The following is a 19,459-nucleotide window of genomic DNA, read 5'->3' as shown; positions in this document are numbered from 1 at the left end:
GATCAACTGTTGAATCTAACACTACCCTTGTAATGAACACGATGGGAGACAGAGAGTTGGTTTCAAGCGCAGGGCACAGCAGGTGCTTATTTGTAAAGGACCACAGGAGGAGGCAGGTAGCTGGGTCCAGGGGCAGGCAGAAGGTCATACACAGGGGATCCAAAAAGGCAAGAGTACAGATTCTCCAAGTGTTTTATCTCCTTTTCAATATATTTGAATTCATCTTTAGTTTACCTTTTTAGAGAAGAAGCAAATGGTATGTTGTTCCCTCTAAAGTACACTTTCAGGGTATCCCAGACCTTTCAAGGCATACTGCTGTGTTCCCGTGCACTTCAAATGAACATAATCAATACATTCATGATTTACTAGTAATGATATGTTGAATTTCCAAGACTTAGGTGTCAAAGGAGGTTCGGCAAATTCAATTGCAAAAAACAGGACAGAGTGGCCAGGTATGATTCTAGGATGCTAAACACAATTTGAAATCTTGGAGAAAAATGTTTTATGGAACAACGAAGAAATGTATTGTTGAATAGGATTTGTGTACACTAGAGTAAAAAATAGCCTTTCATTAGGATGTTGAGCTCCATACTTCTTGAAGTCCCAAATCTTGAGTGTTATGGACAAGTACTATAGACATATTGGATAATGATTGGACATTAGTCGATGATTTATCAAAAATGGCATCCAAAATACAAATACAATCCCTCCCCCACACACTTGGGGTCATCATGATTAGGGAAGTAGCAGTTTAGTAAAATGACCTCAGACTTAATTTATTCTGTCTAATCAGGATGGCAGCACCTCTAGTGTCGGATGTAAAAGAGGAATAGAAAACTTTCAACCCATCCAGATCAAAGTTGCTCATGAGCAGGTGGTAAGAGATTAGTCTCTTGTAGAAAAGCGGTCTACTCTCTTTTTATTCAAATAACACCATATTTTTGTATTTTTCAAAGTGCTATCCAAACCATTGACATTATGGCTCATTTTCAAATTCATAATCATCTTAGGAGGGACATAATAAACACAGGAAAGATAAGACATGAGGGGAAAAAGTCCCCCCTGTACAGATGCAGGGTTGTGGCATAACAAGGTGCTTAGCATCCGTCTCCTAATGTGAAACATGAATTAGTAAAGAAATTAGCCGTCTAAATAAAAACATTTTCATTTTATTTAAGTGCTATATTATTAGCGAATACAAAAAACATTATGCACAAATGCTGATCTTAGGCTGCCTGCTTGAGATGTTCATTCATGTCAGTGTTCTTACGAAGCATCCCAATGAGCAGCGCCTGCATGGCTTAATTAAATATTTTTTTTAACTCGGCAAAGGAAAATTGTCCATTTACATTCCCAGTTCACTCCCACCCCATTTGTATAACGGCCAATTAGGAAAAGTGAAACGCTACTAGATATTGTATAGGCATAGATTATTTCGATTGTTATAACCATATACTTAACAGGGCTCCAAACAAAACAAAATTATTTCATTCTTGGCAGATCATCCACTCAAACACAACAAGTCTCAATTATTAGACCAAATCACAGTAAATTAGAACAAGTCGGAGTGGTCTGCTCTGCTTGATTCCACAGAGCTGCGCAATGTCCATAACCAATGTCCATAACCAGAGAATTGATTGTTAATTATGGCCCCCAAAAATGATAATAATAGCACCCAAAATTAGAAATAGCTTGTTGATCATTTGGCCCTATCAACAGTATAATTAGATCTATCGTCTGATAGGTCATTAGCCTAATTAGCTAATACAACAAAAGAAAAAGCATCTGTGAAGCATTTCGGCCGAACAGCCAGTGGCGATTTTAGCATGTAAATCTTGGTTGGGCAAACTCCTTTTTTTTTTTGCTGTATGACAGCAAAGCCACTACACAACACAACACAACACTACACAATACATGAATTGCACTATAATGTGATAAATTGTGCCCACAAACTGTTAGGGCCTACATAAAGCTGTCCCAACAGCAGAGCTTTCTTTTTAGCACCTTTGAGTGAATCCTTACCACCGCTACACCTGCCTAACAGCGCAGCTAAGACTAACATAGTCAACATAACTATTTGTCCAGCACTTTTGAAATGTACAGCGACAGAATTCAGAACATGGACTGTTTTTACAGTATTCTCCCTGTACACCAAGTCAGAACTGTAGGATATATAAAGGAGGCATATAAGCAGACAATGAAAGCTCCTACAACATTCAATGATTACATTTCTCTAAACAGGCTATATGCTACATGTGCACCACCAAATTAGAACAGTAGGCTAAGTTATGAGGGGGAAAGGGACCACATTATTAGGGTGAGGCACATGGGCTACTAACAGCTTACTCACAACATACAGTTAGTATTACTTTCTTAGCTACAGTATACATATCTCCCTGGCATATCACATCATTTATGCAGCAGCATACAAGACATTTTTGGACTCACCATTGTGTTGTACTTACTTGTACAGGAAGGTGGTGCGGCAGTCCTACTTGTGGCCAAATTTTGTCATGATACTTGATCATCAAAGTCTGGCATTCTCTGAATTTATGGGGCTTTCAAGACAACTGGGAACTCTGAAAAAAACAAGGTCGAATCACGACATCAGTGATCTTCAGGTCGGAGCTCTAGAAAGACGCCCGAGTTGGATGATCATTCAAAATGTATATTCCCAGTGGGAGCACATTTCTTCCCGAGTTCCCAGCTGTCTTGAACTCCCTGAAATCTGAGATTTCCCTGATCCGAGTTCCCAGCTGTCTTGAACTCCCTGAAATCTGAGATTTCCCTGATCCAAGTTCCCAGCTGTCTTGAACTCCCTGAAATCTGAGATTTCCCTGATCCGAGTTCCCAGTTGTTGTGAACGCGCAAAAAGTCATGCTGGATTAACAGCATGGCCAATGTATTCAACCTTTTCTGGCCCATGGGGTTGAATGTTTATCCTTTTAACGTGGAAAATAGACTAATTAAACCCAGACTTGGACCACACACCCTCTCCACTGAATAGCAGGGGAAGCAAAACAGTGATTGCTTTGCAATGCTTGCAGTTAGCCATTGATTCCTTCCAAACCACTCATTGTTGAATTTGCGATTTCGTACTTGTTGTGTTATGTTTATGTCCAATGGCCGATGAGCACCGCTACGTTAGTTTTATCTGTGGCCAATGACCTTGAGCCTTCTTGGATGGACACTTCTAAATGTAAATCTATGGCAGCACCCAAGGGGGCTTAAACCTTCTAGCTCTCCCTGTAGATATTGTGGTGAGGTAATGTGACAGAACACAGAACACTGAGCCAATCACAGTGCAACTAGAGATGTACCAACCCCTATGCTCTGTATTTTCTGCTGGCTGGCACTCCACCACAGAAAGCACAGAGCTAGGCTGTCTGTATTATGCAGCTTTATTAACTCAATATATTTTTTTAAACATTATTTACATTATATGTGACACGTAATGATTTCAAAATAACATGCAATAACAGGCTCAGCCCATTCTGCCCTGAATGACGGGTCGCCACTGGCTGTAGCCGAGGCCTACTTGAATCTTAAGAGTCTGCATAACCCACAAATGAGAGCACCCAAAAATAAAATACATATTTCCATCAGACTGGAAGTGGAGCTAGGCTAATGTCCAAATTATCAGACGGGAGATGGACGGAGCTGTTGCTCATTGAGCCAAGAATTGGTTTGAATACCATAGTGATTCTTGGTGTCTTTGGAGTCTCTGAAAGATATTGTGATGTCCCGGAAAGTGACAATCAGCCTGCAGGGAAATAGCAGCCCATATCTGACTTTTGTATCCCGCAGGTGGGTACGCACTTTGTTGAACGATGCCCTGTCTTTCATCAGTTCAGCAGAGACATCCAGGTAGATGTGCACTCTCTGGCCCTGGTACTTCAGATTGCCAGCAGCCTCACCAGCCAGCCGCACAATGGTCCGCATCGTCTGACGATTTCCTCAGATCCTCAAAAAGCTCTACAGCTACACCGGAGACAGCATCTTGACTGGCTGCATCACCGCTTGGTATGGCAACTGCTTGGCATTTGAGCACAAGGTGCTACAGAGGGTAGTGTGTACGGCCCAGTACATCACTGGGGCCGAGCTCCGTGCCATCCAGGACCTCTATACCTGGTAGTGTCAAAGGAAGACCCTAAAAATTGTCAAAGACTCCAGCCAACCATTTCATAGAATGTTCTTTCTGCTACCGCACGGCAAACGGAACCATGCACCAAGTCTGGAACCAACACGACCTTGAACAGCTTCTACCCCTAAGCCATAAGACTGCTAAATAGTTAACCAAATAGCTACCCTGACTATCTGAATTGACCCTTTTTTAACTTACTCTATTGACTCACCACATACGCTGCTGCTACTGTTTATTATCTATTATGTTGCCTAGTCACACATACAGTTGAAGTCGAAAGTTTACATTCACTTAGGCTGGAGTCATTAAAACTTCTTTTTCAACCACTCCACAAATTTCTTGTTAACAAACTATAGTTTTGGCAAGTCGGTTAGGACATCTATCTACCTGGTGCATGACACAAGTAATTTTCTAACAATTATTTACAGACAGATTATTTCACTTATAATTCACTGTATCACAATTCCAGTGGGTCATAAGTTTACGTACTCTAAATTGACTGTGCCTTTAAATAGGAAAATTCCAGAAAATGATGTCATAGCTTTAGAAGCTTCTGATAGGCTAATTGACATCATTTGAGTCAATTGGAGGTGTACCTGTGGATGTATTTCAAGACATACCTTCAAACTCAGTGTCTCTTTGCTTGATATCATGGGGAAAACAAAAGAAATCATCCAAAAAATTGTAGACATCCACAAATCTGGTTCATCATTGGGAGCAATTTCCAAACACCTGAAGGTAGCACGTTTACCTATACAAACAATAGTATGGAAGTATAAACACCATGGAACCACGCAGCCGTTATACCGCTCAGAAAGGAGACGTGTTCTGTCTCCTGGAGATTAATGTACTTTGGTGCAAAGAGTGCAACTCAATCCCAGAACAACAGCAAAGGACCCTGTGAAGATGCTGGAGGAAACAGGTACAAAATAATCTATATCCACAGTAAAACAGATCCTATATCGACATAACCTGAAAGGCCGCTCAGCAAGAAAGAAGCCACTGCTCCAAACCCGCCACAAAAAAGCAAGACTACAGTTTGCAACTTCACATGGGGACAAATGTCATACTTTTTGGAGAAATGTCCTCTGGTCTGATGAAATAAAAATAGAACTGTTTAGCCATAATGACCATTTTTATGTTTGGAGGAAAAAGGGGGAAGTTTGCAAGCCGAAGAACACCATCCCAACCGTGAAGCATGAGAGTGTGGCAGCATCATGTTGTGGAGGTGCTTTGCTGCAGGAGGGACTGGTGCACTTCACAAAATAGATGGCATCATGAGGCAGGAAATTTATGTGGATATATTGAAGCAACATCACAAGACATCAGTCAGGAAGTTAAAGCTTGGTCGCAAATGGGTCTTCCAAATAAACAATGACCCCACGCATACTTCCAAAGTTGTGGCAAAATGGCTTAAGAACAACAAAGTCAAGGTATTGGACTGGCCATCACGAAGCCCTGACCTCAACCCTATAGAACATTTGTGGGCAGAACTGAAAAGGTGAGTGCGAGCAAGGAGGCCTACAAACCTGAATCAGTTACACCAGCTCTGTCAGGAGGAATGGGTCAAAATTCACCCAATTTATTGTGGGAAGATTATGGAAGGCTACCTGAAACGTTTGACTCAAATTAAACAATTTAAAGACAATGCTACCAAATACTAATTGAGTGTATGTAAACTTCTGACCCACTGGGAATGTGATGAAAGAAATAAAAGCTGAAATAAATAATTATCTCTAATATAATTCTGACACGTCACATTCTTAAAATAAAATGGCGATACTAACTGACCTAAAACAGGGAATATTTACTAGGATTAAATGTCAGGAATTGAGTTTAAATGTACTTGGCTAAAGTGTATGTAAACTTCAGACTTCAACCGTATCTACTTTACCTCTACCTCATTCCCCTGCACATTGACTCTTTACTGGTACCCGGTGTATATACTGTAGCCACGTTACTCATTGTGTATTTATTCCCCCTGTTATTATTGTCCCCCACAATGAAATCGGCGAGGGAACTGTGGAGCAGTCTCTGTCTGTCAGTTCGTACATTAGTCACACACGATATCTCAGACAGCACTGGCCCGATTTTGAACAAACTTGGGTAAATTATGCGTCTTGCCATAGAGATCCGGCATTTACAAGATTACACTGATTGGCCCAAGGTGAGAGCTATAGTAAATCATTTATTTGTCACACCAGACAGGAAGACATGAAGCAAGAGGGATAACTGGGCCCAACATCTGTCTTCTACAGCATGTGGGGTTATTTCGTTTTTTTTCGCTCACCAAGCGAGGTCAATGAGAGTGCCGAATTATGGTAAAAAAAATAATTGTGGCTTATTTGATGGAATATAAGTTTTGTAGTGCTGAGGTTGTTATGAATGTAGTGATACTGATAAGTTTACAAAAAAACAGAGGAAAAAACCCTGTTTCCCTCTACTGACTATTGAAAACTACCTCAGCTCCACTCATAGAGATGCACTGCCACTCTGTGGAAATAAAGTGTACTGCAGCTGAGACTCACTTCCAGCAGGCCTACCTACAGATTATTTTAATTTGAGCCAGATTGCTACAGCAGGAAAATAATCTTGCAGAGACAGGAAATGTGAATTATTATGTGGATTATAATTAATGTACAATTTTGTAGGGCTTGATATATATTTCGTAAGGGAAGACTAAGTCTAAAATTTCAAAGTGGAAAATACAAACTGCAGGAGCCTTTTAAAACCTCAAATAAACTTCAAGTATTATATTTCCTGCATTGCAGGACAGTTCTCCTGCAACAGGGTGATCAAATTAAGATAATGCACCTCTACCCAGAGAGCTGAATCAATCTGTATTGATATGAAAGAACTGGACAGGTGAAAGAAAATTCCTGGTTTGTACAATGCATTCGGAAAGTATTCAGACCCCTTGACTTTTTCCAAATTTTGGTACGTTCAGTGGTGGAAAAAGTACCCACACGTAATTCTTGAGTAAAAGTAAAGATACCTTAATAGAAAATGACTAAAGTAAAAGTGAAAGTCACCCAGTAAAATACTACTTGAGTAAAAGTCTAAAAGTATTTGGTTTGAAATATACTTAAATATCAAAAGTAAATGTAATTGCTAAAATATACTTAGGTATAAATCATTTCAAATTCCTTATATTAAGCAAACCAGATGGCACCATTTTCTTGTTGTTTTTTAATTTATGGATAGCCAGGGTCACACTCCAACACTCAGGCATAATTTACAAACAAAGCATTTGTGCTTAGTGAGTCCATCAGATCAGAGGAAGCAGTGATGGCCAGGGATGTACGTGACCATTTACTTGTCCTGCTAAGCATTCAAAATGTAACTGGTACTTTTGGGAGTCAGGGAAAATGTATGGAGTAAAAAGTACATTATTTTCTTCAGGAATGTAGTGAAGTAAAAGTAGTCAAAAATATAAATAGCAAAGTAAAGTACAGATACCCCCCAAAACTACTTATGTAGTACTTTAAAGTATTTATACTGAAATACTATACACCACTGGTTATGTTACAGCCTTATTTTAAAATGGATTAAATGTTTCTTCCCCCCTCATCAATCTACACATAATACCCCAAACTGGTTTTTAGAACATTTTTCAAATGTATAAAAAAAGATATATCTGAAATATCACATTTACATAAGTATTCAGACCCTTTACTCAGTACTTTGTTGAAGCGCCTTTGGCAGCGATTACAGCGTCGAGTCTAATTGGGTATGACGCTACAAGCTTGGCACACCTGTATTTGGGGAGTTTCCCCCATTCTTCTCTGCAAATCCTCTAAAGCTCTGCAAATCCTCTAAAGCTCTGTCATCAGGTTGGATGGGGAGTGTCGCTGCACAGCTATTTTCAGGTCTCTCCAGAGATGTTCGAATGGGTTCAAGTCTGTGGTCTGGCTGGGCCACTCAGGGACATTCAGAGACTTGTCTCAAAGCCACTCCTGCATTGTCTTGGCAGTGTGATTAGGGTTGTTGTCCTGTTGGAAGGTAAAACCTTCACCCCAGTCTGGGGTCCTGAGCGCTCTGGAGCAGGTTTTCATCAAGGATCTCTCGGCACTTTACTCCGTTCATCTTTCCCTCGATCCTGACTAGTCTCCCAGTCCCTGGTGCTGAAAAACATCCCCACAGCATGATGCTGCCACCACCATGATTCAGTGTAGGGATTGTACCAGGTTTCCTCTAGAAGTGACACTTGGCATTCAAGCCAAAGAGTTCCATCTTTTGGCAAACTCCAAGCGGGTTGTCATGTGCCTTTTACTGAGGAATGGCTTCTGTCTGTCCACTCTACCATAAAGGCCTGATTGGTGGAGTACTGCAGAGATGGTTGTCCTTCTGGAAGGTTCTCCCATTTCCACATAGGAACTCTGGAACTCTGTCAGAGTGACCATCGGGTTCTTGGTGACTTCCCTGACCAAGCCCTTCTCAACCAATTCCTCAGGTTGGGCGGCCAGCTCTAGGAAGACTGTGTTTCTAAATGTATGTCTGTTTTTAGTTTGAATAAATTGGCAAACATTTTAAAAATATATGTTTTTGCTTTGTCATTATGGGGTATTGTGTGTAGATTGATGAGGAACAAAATGTATTTAATCCATTTTAGAATAAGGCTGTAACATAACAAAATGTGGAAAAAGGGAATAGATTTGAATACTTTCCAAATGCACTGTATGTGCATGTAAATCAATGGAAATGAAGTATAGGGCATGAGCAGAGGAAACCCCACTAGACTATTGAGATGCTCCCTATGGTGGTTTCAGCACCTTCAAACAGATGGCCCCAGACCAGAGCCAGCGATAGATCAGGCATTTTCTAGAGGTTCACACAGATTACGGATCATAACCTGACCTGACCCAACTCTCCCTCATGCATTTGACGGCTTTACAGTGACCTGTCCTGTAACCCTGTTGCTCAAGCCTGGACCATGTGTACACTCTATGGCAGTTTCCCTTTCATAATCCCTGGACTGGTTACACAACATACACAATCTTTGCACTTTCACCTAATTTAGCCTCTGATGTAGTTTCTTTGAATCTTTGTATGTTGGACTTAGAATCCTATACTAATGCCTCTCCCAAGAAGTCTGGACCTTATGACACAGAACAGGATGGTTGGAACACCGAGCTGTCTGTTCCCCCTCATTTGTTACATTGGTGGCAGTGGTGGGATAATACTACAGTATCTTAATCATTACACTATTAATAGTGGACATTCATGTACTAAGGAGCCTTTGGTCCATGCACCATCCAGGACTGTATAAGACTGGATAGCAGAGGGGGTTCACAATCAGTAGGCCTAGCTGCCTGTACAGATCTGGGGCAAAGTAGAACTCTGAATGCTGGGTCAAAGGAGAAGTGGGTCGCATCACTGCATTTAAAAACTGAGATAAGCCAATCCAGCTGTCACATGCTGCTGTCTATCACGGAAGGAAGGAGGCATCACATGGTTTCAAAATGCTTCCAGGTTAGTTTCAGTTCATTCACAAAGGGCCCTGGTGAAACAGGGTAAATGTTTGACCAGCTGTTCTTATTGCTGTGAGAGGCAGCAGCAATGTTTCTCAAGAGAGGCCTATGGCATACAGTATGTGTACAGTGTACAGACAGGGGTCTATTGTAATCGGGAATGTCTTATAATCTATCATTATGCACCTAGTCCTGCATGACGTCTAGCCCACTTTCTTTCAGGAAACTGAAATCATGCCAGGGTGTTTGGTCTAATTATGATGTCATCAAAGGGTCTTCATAAAGGTAAGCAGATCAAACAAAAAGGGAATTACAGTACTAAAAGAGGCAACATTTTCCATATTCATAGAGAGTCCAAAACTATAATTTGGGGATTTGGCTGTGCTCTAAGGATAGCTATACAGTAATAGGAAATCTATTTGATTTTGATCTCTGACCTATGCACTGCTCAAAAGGACCATTTCACCAGCAGGTGTCTCTATTTCCAAAGCCTAAATCGTGCTCACAAAACACACACACACACACACACCACACACCCATAAGCACACGGCCAATAACAGGATGCTTACAGTGTCCAGTTTCCCACAATCCTTGGCAGTTTATTGATGGTATTGAGGGTTCTATATACACACAGTCTACTCCCTGTGGCTACAGTGCTATTTTCCTTTCACCCTGCATCCCCATCAATGCCATTTTAAGTACAGGCAACAGGGACTGTTGTTATTGGGTATTTCTTATGAGTTGCATGGTGAATGACAGAGAGAAAAAAAACAGTAGGCCAGTGGAAACACATATTATAAACACAAATTATTCATAGCACAAAACACTGAGAGATTAATTTCAAATGACAGCAGGATATTAAACACATTGTTTATAAACATGCCATAAATTATTTAGTGAATGTATATTGGTAATATAGCTTGCGCTGTGTGGTTTTGGCTGCAATATTGACCTCACTGCGCAGACATGACGCGTCTGAATGTACTTTAAATACACCCGCCGCGAGACTGTCGATAATGTAACTCCGTGAAATGTAATTGGTGGTGGTAGATTTGTTTACCATATTTGGCCAGATAGCAACACAGCCGCGTATGGGAATTGGACAGGGGTAGCCGTCATTCACAAAATTCAGTCCCCTAGGACCACTGTATGTGCTAGAAATGTACAAACAAAGCGTTGGCTCACGGGACTTGTGGTCCAAAACAAATAAAAAGAAGACATCCTTATTTTGGGGAACATGGTAATCCTCTCATATCTGATATTACTTAATATAATTGTTCTATATTATATTTTCATGAACATGTGAACGGTCTAAATTCCAATCTTTTCCATATTGTTTTTGCACTGTACTGACCATCTTGTCTTGTGATTCGAGAGAATGGAATCATTTCATCAGCGGCGCTCGTGTTGTGGCAGGAGTTTTGTGGCATACATATCCCATTTGCACCGCTCTGTCTTGATTGGCTACCGGCTGGTGTCACTCAAGGGGGCGCTACTTACGCTACTGATCAGCGCTCTTACAGTAAATATTTGTGTTTGCTCAACCGGTTGTAATGGTGGATGACTGAGACAGAAAAGAGAGGACTAAAACCACGAAAACGAAGTCCAGACACAACACTACGAGCCGTGAGTAGGAATAAAGCATCGTCGCAAAATGGAGGAACTCAAACACCAAGTAATGATAAACCAGTTCGTCTTGACAGCAGGTTGTGCGGCAGATCAGGCGAAGCAGCTTTTGCAAGCGGCACATTGGCAATTTGAGGTAAGGGGTTTACGATCAGTAGCGAGATGGCTAGCTAATGTTTATGTCTGACTGCCATTGTGACAGACAGTACTTTTAGTTTTGACTGTGCTGCGATGTTCGTTATTATCATGGCTGACATTTGATGTTGCATAAGAACATTAGAAAATAGAGATCAGTATCAACACTTTTAAACTCAACTTCTAGCGTCTATTTATTTGTGTTATATATAATTGTTCTGTTGTATTTATGTATGCTATAAATATCCATGAAGTAAGGCTCGACTGGGAAAAGTTTACCCGTTAGAATTTACTCTAGTGATTAAATGTACTAGCTGTAGCTAATCCTGTTCCCATGCAGCGGCTAGGTGAGGCTAGAAAATGCTATTATGCAATGAAGATAAATGTTCGTTTGTATTGTCTGCAGGTGATTGTTTAGTCTGAACAGTGGAATATATGTTTCACATCAAATTTGATTCAGCTCCATTGTTTATGTGCTGAATGCTTTGTAAACACAGAACTGTTGTATTACCTATATTACATAATTCCCTACACAATTTGTATTTGTATATATGTATTTTTAAAATACATTTTCTATGTAGTAAAGGCTAAATATAATTGATCAAATTATATTTTATTTTTGTATGTTTTAGACTGCCCTCAGTGCCTTTTTTCAAGAAACGAATATTCCATACGGTCACCATCATCAGATGGTGAGTATGGGCTCTCTATTAGAATGCAGTCAACTCTTCACCCTAATCTTTTTTAATGTGATGGTGTTATTACAATATTATTACTAACTGTGTCAATAGTACCGATACGCCTTCTCTTAGTTCATGAATGACTTAGAAAACGATGCGTAAAGACCCCATAATGATGATGAAGTAGTAACAATAACAAAGCACATCTCGGCCATGTTGTGGAGTCGGGGTTCCCATAAATAAACACACGCGTTTAGCAGCAGCAGCCACGTTTGGTTCAGCCAGCACAGCCTGCGTTCGATTAGAATGTTGATGATTTTGGAATGGAAAGAGTGATGTTGAAGGTGGATTCGAAGAAGATGTCCGTGATATATGTGTACTGCACTGTGGTGGATACACGTGAACGGATTCCACATTCTGTGTGCCCCAAACACCATGTCCTTATGTTTCTGGGGAAAATGTATATTTCCCGTTAAACGAAGGCTGATGTTTTATTCCATTTGTCTGCCTATTTTATTACATCATTAGGAGTTGTTATAACGGTATTACATACATAAAGTAGTGCAGCTGTGATGTTTTAGGAATAGTGTAAACAAAATATCAAGCATACAATTGGCAGTCAGTCTGTCAACAGTGCCTGTATATTATAGAACACTTGTTATGGTTTTGCACGCCCTGGATTGCCTACTCAGTGGCACATAAACCTTTGTGTTGAGCTGCATGGCATGGCAGCATCTAGCAACAGCTGCATTCTGGAACACACATATAGGCTAAATAAAGGATTTGGGGAAATGTTGATCAGTTTGGAGCTGAGCAGAAACCCATTCATGTGTCTGTCCAGATTCTCTCGTGTCAGGTGGCCTCACCATACTAGTGGACATTTTAGTGTTCATGCTGGTCTGTGAATGCAATGATTGGTTTCAGATACGTTTTATGTGGGTGCATGTTGCTCATAGTACAGTGTATTCATACAACATTGTTCGAGCTGGAGAATATAGTGTTTTACCTGCAGCTTTTGTGATTGAAAATAAAACCCAGTAGGAGCGATTAAAATCAAGAGCTGATAACATCTATTAGCTGTGCAGAAACGTTATGTCTACCCTCCAACCTTTATTTAGCCTATATGTGTGTCACCTGAAATGACTTTAATTTAGTAAGTCAACATAGGCTCGGATATGGGTGAACCTGGGGTGCACACAGGTCTTTGTGTACAGTAGCCTGTATCATATCAGTGGAGGGTATTTCATATCGCTCTGTCCATAGAGACAGAATAAAGAACTTTTCCATTTCAATACAAAACAGCTTGCTCTCTGTCTCTGTGTAGTCCTGTGTAAGACTTCTAAACAAGACTGCTATACAGCCAATCAAATGGCTACCCGGACTACCTGCATTGACCCTTTTTTGCATTAACTCTCTTGCACTGACTCTACATTTTATTTTATTTCACCTTTATTTAACCAGGTAGGCAAGTTGAGAACAAGTTCTCATTTACAATTGCGACCTGGCCAAGATAAAGCAAAGCAGTTCGACAGATACAACGACACAGAGTTACACATGGAGTAAAACAAACATACAGTCAATAATACAGTATAAACAAGTCTATATACAATGTGAGCAAATGAGGTGAGAAGGGAGGTAAAGGCAAAAAAGGCCATGGTGGCAAAGTAAATACAATATACCAAGTAAAACACTGGAATGGTAGTTTTGCAATGGAAGAATGTGCAAAGTAGAAATAAAAATAATGGGGTGCAAAGGAGCAAAATAAATAAATTAATTAAATACAGTTGGGAAAGAGGTAGTTGTTTGGGCTAAATTATAGGTGGGCTATGTGGACTACATGCTGGACTCTACCCACACACTCACACATACTTACACTGACACCCCAACACACACACACTACATACACTAGTGCTGAGTGATTCGTGCTTTTTGAGGTTGGTTTGGTTTTGGTTCGATTATTTAAGAAAAAAATAAGAATAGTTTTCAATTTTGGTTTCAAATTTTTTTGTGGAACATTAAATGCATTATGAAATAATGACTTTAACGGATTTTAGAGATGTTTTAATAGGGATGCACAATATATCGGTAAGCATATCGGAATCGGACGATATTAGCTAAAAATGTCAACATCGGCATTAGCCCGATGTCTAGTTTAACGCTGATGTGCATACCTGTATAACGTAGGTAGATGACGCAATGACGCCACGAAAAATAGAGCGCTACACGTGCAACACAGCATTCCTAACCTGGCCCACAATGTCTGCTGTGTGGATCTATTATGACGTTTCAAAGGAAGATAACAGAAAGGCCATATGCAACGTTTGTGCTGCTATTATTTCCAGAGGGGAGAAAGTGAAATATTTCAATACCACAAACCTAATTAGTCATTTGAAAGTGCATCACCCCCAGACGTTCAGAGACTACTTAGAACAAAAGCAGAAAAAAACTAAGCAAACACTTCCAACAACTAAACAAGTTCAAGTTGAACAGTCATTTGAAAGAGTAAGAACATTTCAGCAAGACAACTCAAAGGCGAAATCCATTAATGCCAAGAAAATGGAATTCATTGCCCTTGACAATCAACCGTTCTCTATTGTGGATGATGTTGGCTTTCGCCGACTGGTCGAGCACCTCAAGCCCCGGTACACACTACCAAGTAGGCGCTATTTTTCAGATGTTGCCCTACCGGAGTTACACAATATTGTTGAAACCACATCCATGAGCTACTTGCTATGGGCTTCACTGCTATTAGCTTCACGACTGACATTTGGACCAGCGATGTCAGCCCCATGAGCATTCTGAGTCTGACAGCATAGTGGTTCAACGAGGATTTCGTACTGAGGAAAGCCGTATTGCATGCTTAAGAATGTGCTTGTTCTCATACAGCTGCTGCCATTTCAATGGCATTTGAGAACATGTTTGAAACTTGGAAACATGGACACACTCCTAGCTCCATTCGATCAACTGACTCCAGAAATAAGCTCATCAACTGCGTCTGCAGAAGACGTGATACCCTCTGTCATGGCATTGAAACACCTGCTCAACAAAACTGCAGACAGACCGTGGGGTTAAAACTTACAGAAGTCCTCTACTAGAGGCTGTGAACAAGCGATTCGGTGGCCTTCCCTCTGAGCCTCTTTACGGTGTCGCCATCATGCTCAATGCTAGGTACAAGGACCGCTACTTCGATGCAGACAAGAAACAGGGTTTACGTGAAATGTTAGACTCAGCTGGACAATATGGAAACAGACACTGTGACTGTGCGCACCGAGGAAGAGGACCCACGACAGAAGAGGTCATGGACAGACAGAGCTGAAACTCTGGTTGAGAATGAAACAACTGATCAAAAATCACTGAGCAAACGAAACAGCACAGCAAGTAAGTGAAATAAATATGTTTTGATTATGTTTTACTGGTAATGGGGACATACGTACTGTAAATGCCAACAAAATAATGTTTGGGTCAGTGTGTGTGTGTGTGTGTGTATGTATGTGTGTGTGTTTCAACTATATAGCTGTACTAGAATGTTCGAAAGGACTCAAGAATTTTAAATATCGGTTATCGGTATCAGTTTTTTTGGCAAGGTAAATATTGGATATCGGTATCGGCCAAAAATATCGACATCCCTATTTTTTAGGAAAATTCCAAAGCCAAAAATAGTGAACATTCAATTGTCAAAACATTGAAAATATTCCATTGTCTCTGTCAAGTCCACATTGGTTAGACGTCAATAGAAAAATAGGAAATAACTATATTTTGTTGAATTACTTTAATATTTTTCATTCCTTAAAGTCCTCATCTCTGCTCAGGCGGTAGCAGCCAGCCAGCCAAACAGCATTATCTCTGTGCTCCCCATACTGTAGTTTTAGGCTAACCGAGTTCTTCAAAGTAGACAAGGCATACTTTCACAAACTGTCTCTATTCCCTCTCTCCTTGTTGTGTTGTGTACATTCCCCTCTCATGCGATCTGTGTTTATCTAACCTAATGCAGCTGGCATAAAAGTGTATCCATTTTTGTTCGAGTCGGAAAGAACAGGCGCAATGGATTATGGTCATTGTGGTACCACGTTTCTGCGCAAAACTGTTTTGAATATTTGCTCAGTAAAAATGACATCTCCCTTCAGCCCAGCGTCCCACATAGTTCTTGACTTTCTATTGTGAATGATTTGATTTCTCTCTAGAGAAACAGTACGTTGAGCTCACAAAAAAATGACATTTTGGTTCATCGCACAGCACTATCCCACACACACATAACATGCACACACATGCATACTGACGCCACACACTCACACACACTCACCCTCACAGGCTGCTGCTTCTTTTGATTATCTATCGTGTTGCCTACTTTACCCCTACCTATATGTACATAGCTACCTCAGTTACATCATACCCCTGCACATCAACTTGGTACTGATACTCCCTTTATATGTTATTTTTACTCGTTGTTATTCATTATTCACTGTGTATTAGATCCTCGTGTCACTATGTCTGTTTACATATATCTTTATTTTGAACTCTGCATCGTTGGAAAAGGACCATTATGTAAGCATTTCACTGTTAGTCTACACCTGCTGTTTACGAAGCATGGATCAAAAAGGGGCTTAGGTGTTGGGCATGGCAAGGTGAGTGATCGGCCCACCTGCGCAGCTGAATGTAAGAGATGATTTTTTAGGCCCCCATCTTGGCAGTGTAGAGACATTTTTCAATTTTTAAGCCAATTTCCTGCAATTGTACATATGGAGCTGAGAGACATTTTTGCAGTTCTAATGCAAATTTCCTGCAATTCCACACATTATGCCAGTGAGAGAAAATGTTGTCGTTTTAAAGCTCATTTTCTTCAATTGTATGCATTTTCCATGGCTAATTGCTGTGTTCTAGATATACTGCTAAATTCATTGTTTTTGAAATTTACAATTGTACATGATCTTTTCTACATACTTTTTTAAATCTGGTTTTAGTAATTGAAGTTTACACTGAAAGCTTTTTTCCATCCCAAAAATGAATTTCACTGTTTGGACTTAGGTGACTTGGAAAAAAACGCCCGCCCAAGGATTTCAATGGCAGAAAAATCCCAGTGTGTGTGTGTGTGTGGGTTAGTCTACTTCATGGCAGGCTGCAGCCATTACCAATGCCAACTCCCTGGAGCTTATCAGCGTAGCTTGGCTATAGAGACTTAATCCACTTTGCTTCAGTATTTCCTCCGACTGGCACATTTTATTGTGATTGACAAACCTGATGGATGCAGGGAAAAGCTCAGCGCCATACGTTTCTTTAGTCTATGCTCATGAATTCCCATAAATTGTTCATCATCCTCAGTATGATGAGATGATAACTGTTCCAGACTATGCTATAAAATATTCTCCTTATCAAGTCTAAATTGTATTAGGATTTACCCTAGAATCAACACATTCTACCCATGAGTCTTTTCAGCCACAGATGACCAATTTAATATCAACCATCTCCAGTAGCGGAATGCAGCTCCCCTCTTTCTTCTTGCATTAGGTTGTGAAACATGGTAGATTTAGCCTAGCAAAGAATAAAGAAAGCCAGAGGAGTGCTGCAAAGCCCTGCCCGTTCCCTGGCACAACATAAACAAACGTTCATCTTTGCACAGACACGTATTTGAGGTGTGTGTGTCAGAGAGGGAAAGGGATGGTATGTGTGCTTGTGTTTTGTACACAATGTTTTTTTAGAGAGCATGACAGGCTTCAAACGAGTCATGTGGCTATGGGTAGAATACTAATGAAGGATCCTCTAATTGACAACACAAAGACTAAAGGCCGTGAAAGCAGACTCTTTAATGTGGACTTTCTCTTCTCCGAGCCTGTTCATATTGATATAAAGGGCCTAGGGACAAGCATTGTGTCTGTCATTAAAGTGAGAGTTAGCCTAGCCATGGTGGAGTTAGGAGCCAACCACTCAGTGAGGAGCTTGCATGAGTAACGGGCCTAAGTAGGATCAGCTTTCCCTCCCTAAATCCTAACCTTAACCATTAGGAGAAGTACAGACCTTCCAGATCAGTGGCGAGGGAAACTTACTCCTAAACTTGCCATACTCTTGTCTGGGTGGGTTGTCCCCCTGCCCCGCCTACTCCCCCTGCCCACCTGCTCCCCCTGCCCTTCCTATTCCCCTGCCCTCCCTGCTCCCCCTGCCCTTCCTGCTCCCCCTGCCCTTCCTATTCCCCCTGCCCTCTCTGCTCCCCCTGTCCTTCCTACTCCCCCTGCCCACCTGCTCCCCCTGCCCTTCCTATTCCCCCTGCCCTCCCTGCTCCCCCTGCCCTTCCTACTCCCCCTGCCCACCTACTCCCCCTGCCCGCCTGCTCCCCTGCCCTTCCTATTCCCCCTGCCCTTCTTGCTCCCCTGCCCTTCCTAATACCCCATGCCCTGCCTGCTCCCCCTGCCCTTCCTATTCCCCCTGCCCTTCCTATTCCCCCTGCCCTACCTGCTCCCCCTGCCCTACCTGCTCCCCCTGCCCTCCCTGCTCCCCCTGCCCCTTCTGCTCCCCTGCCCTACCTGCTCCCCTGCCCCTCCTACTCCCCCTGCCCCGCCTGCTCCTCCTGCCCCTTCTGCTCCCCCTGCCCTTCCTGCCCGCCTGCTCCCCCTGCCCCTTCTGCTCCCCCTGCCAAGCCTGCTCCCCTGCCCTTCTGCTCCCCCTGCCTTTCCTACTCCCCCTGCCTCACCATGGCTGTCTCTTCCTCCTGGCCCAGTGTTCATTTCATCAGCAATAACTCGGACGGACAAAACTCGTCAATAACCTATTTTTTAAAAACTTTAACTATGACGATAACGAGACGCGATGCCCTGGAAAAAAACACAATAACTATTACAAATGACTATTTTAGTTGATGAACATGTGATGAGATGAGAATTCCACGTGAGTCTAATGGACATTTCATTTGACGTGAAGCTTCTTTTCATCTGTTTTGTCCAGTCCTAAGCAGGAATGCAGAATATTTAATGCAGTCTCCACATGGGCAGGATTTACATCTTTCAGTTGCGCGGTATGATTGAGCTGATCTGCCCGGCTTCCCCGCACAGCTCTCAGGCAGTCTTTTGAACTGATGCGATGCCTGGGCACTTGTAACTAACCTCAACTAGAAACAATGTTTACTCTCTTTTACTTTCATGTAGGATATTTTTGCTTTGATCACATTAGAAGCTCTATATAACTAAAACTAAAGAAGGATGAAATGACAAAAATGTGACTAAAACTAAAAAGGTATTGTTAGATTTAAACAAAATCTAAAATAGCTGCCATAATGAACACTGCCCCTGCCCCTCCTGACTCCGGTCCTAAGCAGCCGGCCTGTGCTCGGCCATGTTTAGATTTGCCTTTTTGTTGTGTCTCGTCGGCTCTCCCCTCAGCGGTTTCCCTCTCCACACACTCTCTGCCCATACAAACAG

At 41.5% G+C, this 19,459-nt stretch overlaps 1 protein-coding gene across 1 annotated transcript in view; it reads left to right on the top strand.

The window, feature by feature from the left end:
- Window positions 1–11,103: 11,103 nt before the first annotated feature.
- The window catches only part of ubald1a (UBA-like domain containing 1a), a 35,621-nt gene continuing 27,265 nt past the window's right edge, over window positions 11,104–19,459 (top strand). The window contains exons 1-2 of the mRNA XM_029685042.2: window positions 11,104–11,377; window positions 12,009–12,068. Coding sequence (XP_029540902.1) covers window positions 11,270–11,377; window positions 12,009–12,068 — 168 coding nt within the window. The 5' untranslated portion in view covers window positions 11,104–11,269. The remainder of the gene's footprint in view (window positions 11,378–12,008; window positions 12,069–19,459) is intronic.

The sequence above is a fragment of the Oncorhynchus nerka genome, linkage group LG16 (genome assembly GCF_034236695.1).
Source record: "Oncorhynchus nerka isolate Pitt River linkage group LG16, Oner_Uvic_2.0, whole genome shotgun sequence".
Classification (NCBI taxonomy): domain Eukaryota; kingdom Metazoa; phylum Chordata; class Actinopteri; order Salmoniformes; family Salmonidae; genus Oncorhynchus; species Oncorhynchus nerka.
This window is presented reverse-complemented; position numbering and strand designations above follow the sequence as displayed.